Source organism: Mus pahari, chromosome 3 (genome assembly GCF_900095145.1).
Source record: "Mus pahari chromosome 3, PAHARI_EIJ_v1.1, whole genome shotgun sequence".
Lineage (NCBI taxonomy): Eukaryota > Metazoa > Chordata > Mammalia > Rodentia > Muridae > Mus > Mus pahari.
In genome coordinates, this window is record NC_034592.1 from 44559190 (window position 1) to 44566265 (window position 7076).

The 7076-nt window shown below is 38.8% G+C and overlaps 1 protein-coding gene across 1 annotated transcript in view; it reads left to right on the forward strand.

Annotated features, from left to right (window-relative positions):
• Galnt5 (polypeptide N-acetylgalactosaminyltransferase 5) overlaps window positions 1-7076 on the forward strand; it is a 41635-nt gene that overhangs the window by 11726 nt on the left and 22833 nt on the right. The window contains exon 2 of the mRNA XM_021194385.1: window positions 5075-5241. Within this exon, the coding sequence (XP_021050044.1) occupies window positions 5075-5241 (167 nt within the window). The remainder of the gene's footprint in view (window positions 1-5074; window positions 5242-7076) is intronic.

The window sequence follows — 7076 nt, forward strand, 5'->3', positions numbered from 1 at the left end:
TGATTTTAACCAAATGTCAAGGATCATTTACCCTAAGTGTGTGAGAGAGAGAGAGAGAGAGAGAGTAAGAGAGAGAGAGAGAGAGAGAGAGAGAGAGAGAGAGAGAACAAATCACAAAAGTAAAATCCTTATATCCCTATACCCTCTTATCAGCTGGAGGCAAAAAGGCCCAAATAATTTTAAGGCCTTAAGAAAGAAAATAATTCCAGACAGAATACCTCAGCTGGTCACTTGATTCTCCTGATGCTCCTGAAGATATCAGAGGGTAGAGAATGAAGGGCGCTCAAGGCCCCCATGGAAGCTAGAGTTGAATTGCAAATAGAAGTTGAAACATATTCTTTCGACCTTCTGTTCAAACCCATAAAGACTGAGATTTGACCTTCATGATGTGTTTTGCTTCTGCTGGAATAAAATGAAAAATTCATAGAAATGAAAGAATGTTATCATTCCCTCAGTGTTCTGATTTGAAGCTGTCTCTATTGGATAGGCTCCATTCAAATCAAGTCAAGTGGCCAAGGACTGGGCACACAGAAGCTGAGGGGGTAAACCATCGGCATTGGATTCTCAGGATAAATGGCCGAGCACTCGGTAGATTCAGATTAAATATGGCCAGGGACTGGCCAGTACTTCGAGTCAGAACCTATGGGTCAAGGTAGAGATATTTTGAGTTCTCACACAGGCTTTTCAGCCTGAGGCTTTCCTAGTATTTTTATATCCATTGTTTCATGAACCTTGCATCACTGTCCTATGATGCAAACAATGTAGTCTTCATCCTAAAAAACGAATGATCTGAAGTTAGGAAGATTAAGCACCCTGCTGATGCTCAGACAGCCTGACGGTACCACAAAGGGCTAAAGTGAGCTCTTCATTGTCCTTTCACATCCAGATTCCTTAACAAAGTTATGCATCCGATCTATCAGGATGGTGAAATCCCTCACATTTGGGTCCCCGCCACCCCCATAATCTGTAGTCTTTGGATTTCTTCTAGAGCAATCCAAACCTAGACTCACCTAAGCAAAACAGTTTGAGTAATTTTAAGCAAAGAACAGGACTTGGAGATTCTCAATACCTAGCTTGTGTAATAAGTGATCATTTAGCAAACAGTCATATGTTCTTAATCTTTAAAAAAAAAAGTTCACAAAACTAAATATCACGAACATAGATTAGACTTCAGAGGCAATTCCATCTCCTGTAAAAGTATCAGAAATCAAGACTCTGACAAATCAGAAACAAAGATAATTCATTTTACTTGGGTCAGTGGAGAATAATTTGAAGTGGTTCTGCACCCTATTGAATCTAGAGGAAATTGGATGGCTGTCACTACTTGTGTCTGGATTAAGTGTTACTAATGCCGAGAGCTGACTGCTCTGACCTGTTGTGCCTGTGAATAAACAACAAGAAAACCTGGTTTGTTATACACTTAGCACATGTTTAAGCTGTTTACTGCTATAGAAGATCCAGTTTCTAAAAGTGTATGACCTAACACTGCCCAGTTTTAAGCACAAGAAAGTCTTCCAAATGTATATCGAGGAGGGAGTTCTTTGAATTCCAGAACATTCTGAGTTACTTTATGTCAATAAAGCAAAAGCAAATTACCTGTTCCACTGGAAACCTTGACTTCAGTTACATCACAGGAGAAGGGGTTACAACTGCAGTCTAACATTTGATTCCACATGACTATATTACACAAATAGCTTTCTGTCTTTTTTTTTTTTTTAAAGATTTCTTACAAAATAGTCTATAAAACTCTGACTGTTCCTGCATCTGACTTGGACTAATTATTCTAATAATAGTCTCACCCGGTCCCTTCTCAGTGGACCACGGCCTCATGACTCCAGTCTTTTCTGCTCAGCACCACAGCTTCTGAGAATTGAAACCTTATCTTAGAAACCCTTAGAAAATATATTTCAGAATTTACTTTTTCTGTTACCCAATTGTCCTTCAACTGTTGTTGATTATACAATCAACTACAATTTTTATTAATCCTTGACAAGCCTGCAATTGGTGGCTTTCTTTGTTCTAATTATTTTCTAAATTTGATTATCAATAATTAATTCATGGAAAACTATTACAACTAATTTTTATGGATTTATGCAAAAATTATAAACATAAAAAATAGCTCCAAATATGGTTTTTAAAAGAAGGAGAGAAAGAAACAAAAGAGTAAATGACTAACTTAATATTTGTCTAAGTTATAACCTACTTTTGAGTTAGGGGGAGAAGGAGTCCCACATTTAGTACATATAGGTATGCTGCCCTCTAAAATAATAGCTATTTTCTACTTTGAGTTGTTGAGTTCTTGGTGCAAACTGATGGACATGTCCCTTTAAAGATGTATTTACTTCCTAACTCCCACAGTCTGAAACAATCCCTTACATAACAAAAAGGTGAATTTTGTATAATAAAACCTGTAACTATTAAATATAAGGCATAGTCTGGTGGAATTTGGGCAATCATGATAGAAACACCTGGATTGTTTATGTTGAAGATATCAATAGAAACAGTGTGGATGCTAAGGATGTTTTGAAGATCGGAAAAAACTGAGACAGAGAAGGTTCCTATCACCCTTGTGTACATTTCTGTTGTTATGAAAAGATATTGTTAAAAATATTGGCTTGGAAAGTCTTTCTCTTGATGGCTTGCAGGGATTTGGGAGCAGCTGACTGGGAACTGGAGAAGAGGTAATATGTGTTACAGAGTGGCAAGAAGCTTGACTTAATTGTGTCTTATAACACATAAAAATGAACAGAAATTGGAGGTGATGAACTTGGGTATTTGTTAAGGAATGTAGCAAGCACAGCATTGAAGGTGTGACCTGGTATCCTCTTTCTCCTCGGAGCGAAATGCAAGGGAAGATAGATAAATTAGGAGAAACTTCGGAGCAGAAATCTTAGCTGTTATAGAAACCACAGGTAATTAATATAATCCTTAAATATAGTCAGGCACGCTCATACTTTACAGAAATTCCATGCAGGTGCTCTTTGTATAGAAGAAGATTAATTTAGGCAGTCTGTTATTTCACATTAACATTAGAATCAGATTAAGGCATCCGATTGAAATGTGTTATTTTGACTTTACGGAACCCGAAAATGTAGCCCATGTTCATTTTAGCCCTATAATATTTTATTAAGTTTAATCACATATTATGAGGAGACTGAATTAGCTTTACTGTAGGAACTTACATTCCCAAATGCGTGGAGAGGTGAGCTGTGAGTTATTCTTTTGCCTCTTGTTTTGTTTATGACAAAAACAAAATCTCAATTTCTGTGCAAACTTTCTGCATCTGTTTACTGGAGTTGAAGTTGGGTGTGATTCTCCAAGGCTCTTGTATATTATGTTAACCAATCACTTTAGGGAAAGACTGAAATTAGAGACCATGGTGAGTTTCCTTGTGTTTCTTATGAACAAGCTCTATATCAGATATATATTTAATCAAAAGAGGTTTTTAATCTGCGCTTTGTAGTTGGCAAATTAAAGTTCAAAGAAGTTATGCAATTTCTTCAAGCTAGTAATTTGGGATAACTGATATGCAACCATATGCTTATTTAATTCCAAATCCAAACTCCATTAATACAGAAAAACCATAGACCACTGAAATGAAAACCACATCAGTTTACATACCCATGAATGTAATAACCAGGGAAATGATGTTGGGTGAGTCACTGATCATCTTGTGCTTCATTTGCATTATTTAAAGAAGTATGTGATAATATATTACACAATTGCTTCTCAAGCAATTACCATGATAGTGAATTAAATTGTGTTCACAACAATACATTGACAACCATAAACAAAGAACAAGAAATATTGTTTAACTATAGCATTTACTTTTATCTGTGTCTTACTCATTAAATTAACAAAAGTGATCCATGATACTTGACAGAACCTCTGGTTATCACAAATGCTCTATCTCCTGCTAGCTATGTTTATTCCGGGAATCTAAACTTCTATGGTTACCTTTAGGGCCAAGTTAGACCAGAGATTCAGTTTCAGATCTGGAACTTACTAACAACATAACCAAGAGCCAGTCTGTCCAAGACTTCGGCCATTCATCTGTAAAAAAGGAAAAGAGGCACGGGTTCTATACTGAAGTAAAGCAGAGTACTTAAGTATTTATGCACATGCACCACTGATTATTATTTTGCTAACAGGACGTGTGTTAGTAGAAGGGCAAATACAATTTGGACAATCTCACTAGGAGCTATCCTGTAACAGTGGCACAAGCCAGAGGCAGAAAATGCTACAAGGAGGGAGCCATGAGCTACAGAGGCTGTAGGAGACCCTGTCCAGGTGCAGCCCACCAAGCACCTGTTCCCGCTCTCCCTCCTAGCCTGGCTATCCTTTCCCTGCCAGCAGAATGACTTCCAGTATGGCTGCTCTGCAGCAATCACAGCAAGGGACTTTTAAATAGAGAAGTGGGAGAGGATGTAATTATTTGGTACATATACATTGTATCAAAAAAAAAAAAAAGAAAACTTTCATATGCTGAGTGGAGTGAAAGATAGCTTTTTTGCCATTTGGCGAATGGTTATTTATACAGTCATAAACTACTTAGTGACACTAAATAACACAGAAAGCTCTCTTCTGGTATATAATTTTAATAATGATAGCAAGAGCTACTGTTTAGTAAAGGCCTGTGCCAGGAACTATGGTAAATGGTTTCAATGATGATCACTGGGCTCTGAAACTCTAAGAGGAACATTGCTTTGTTTGGCGGATGTGAAAATTGAGGCATGGAAAGAATAAGCTATTGAGGTTAATTTTTTGGTCGTAGGATTAAAGTAGTCTAACCTACAAAAAAAAAAAAAAGAAAAGAAAAGAAAAAGAAAAACATCCTTTTCACTGCAGTGTTTTACCTCCAAAGGCGGCATCATGTCTGCCATTGTTAGTCCTTTCAACAAATGCTATTGCCCATGCATATGACAAAATGAACATGGTACTCCTAAAAACTGCTAATGTGTGTGTGTGTTTGTGTGTGTGTGTGTGTGTGTGTGTGTGTGTGTATGTGTGTGTGTGTATGTCCTTTGAGAGCTCAGTGTCATATCTCTTGTACTGTGCTTATATCCTGGCCCAGGTGTGCAGAGCAACTAGTTCACAATGACCTCCCAACCACGAGCATCATCATGTGCTTCGTCGATGAGGTGTGGTCCGCTCTCCTGAGGTCCGTGCACAGCGTCCTCAACCGCTCCCCTCCACACCTCATAAAGGAGATTCTGCTGGTGGATGACTTCAGCAGCAAAGGTAAGGAAGCCTTCCTGGATTCTTCCTGAAAAACTAAAAGCTTGATGGAAGGCAATGGAGTTTTGTTTAGCGGTTAACTTAATGAAGCTTTAGCATTTGTAAGTGCCAAACTACTGTTTCATGTGCAGCCATAAAATTATGAATCTAAGCACCGGTCATATATTACTCATTGAAGCTAGAGGGATGGCTCCACAGTTAAAAGCACTGACTCTTCTTCCAGAGGACCTGGGCTCAACTCCCTGCACTGACACGGCAGCACAAAACTATCTGTAACTGCAGCTCCAAGGGGGATCCAATGCCCTTTTCTGGCCTCAACAGGCACTGCATACATGTAGTACATAGATGCACATGTAGGCAAAACATTTGAACATATCACAAATCCATCTTTAAGAATATCACTGACCATTCAGGGGTCTGCTGTGCTGTATGTTTCAGCCATTGCCATTGGGATCTACCTGCTTTGCAGGAGTTATTTCTATGCTGCGACTCAAAGAGGTGGTCATTCGAGTCCAGAAGATGATGAACAATTCATTTTTCATGGACTATAATGAGCAAAGTCCACCCTGCTTATGGAATTATTTTTCTAGTCAGTAACCCACAGCTAAACTCTATGAAAAGTGAAAAGATGGAATCCCCTCCTGATGGGGAAGAAGAAGGCACATTTTCAAAGGCTCAAAAAGATAGCTGTTCTAGTGTAGTCTGGAAGCAAAAGCCACCCCAGTTTTAAGATTCCATTTATTTCCATTTGTCACATTAAAGGCTTTTGCTCTTTGCATTACCAAAGTATCTCTGTGTGCAGAAAGTCGTATAGGGCCAGCAATGTCCCAAAGAGAATTCCCAAAATGTCCCACACTTTTTTTTTTTTTGAATTAGGAAAAACACTTGGGTGGTGATGTTAGAGAGACAGCTGAACCTTGATCTGTAAGCATGATGATACAGAGTGCTGTCTTTCCCCTATTGTTACCACCATAGCCACAGTGAGCTTAAACAGCAGGAGGATGCCAGAAGAGAATGGGAAATGCTAATGAGTGATTGGGATACCATACACAGAAGTAGCAGCCAGCCACCAAAGCAAGACAATCCCTTTGATGAGGAGCAGAGCCAGTTTTTGTTTTCTCATACAGTTTCAGGGTCCTCTTTAAGAAACACACACACACACACACACACACACACACACATACACAGTAGGAGATGTGCTGTAAATATATTCCAGGAAAATCAGTGTAGTGGCACATACCTAGTGCCTGAGGGTAGAAGTGAGGGAATCAGGAGTTCAAGTTTAGCCCGGGCTATATTGTGAAATTCAGCCTCAAGAAAAGAAAGAAAATATGGAAGCCATTCCGATCCGGTATAGTTGTCAAAGCCACAGAAGTGACTATAACTATATCCTTAAACATCTCTACAACGTTCCTTAGTTGAACCCTTTTAAACCAACTAAAAATCAAAGAGGCTCTGAAATGAGCTGAAGTCCTAAGTCCTGTGACCAAATCTCTTGTGGGCCAGGGCTGGAACTGGATTAGGCTGTTCCTATGAGCATAGCAGAGATTGTATAACTGGCAGTCACTTACACCGCATCTCAGGCTGATTTTATTCAAGCTGTACACAAACCAGTCAGGGCTGCTTTTCTTCCCATGGTGAGGATTCTGTGCCCAGGAAACTGCCCACGGTCACTTCACCCAAGCAAGTTCTTCAAAATGAAGACCCCAGCAGCATGCTGTCTTATGTAAACATAGTACTTAAGTTGTTGCTCTGTCCTATGATACCTAAATGTACTCAATTAACTCCTTCATCACTATGAAGAGTTATTTGAAAAGATAGCTCTTTTTTTTTTTTTT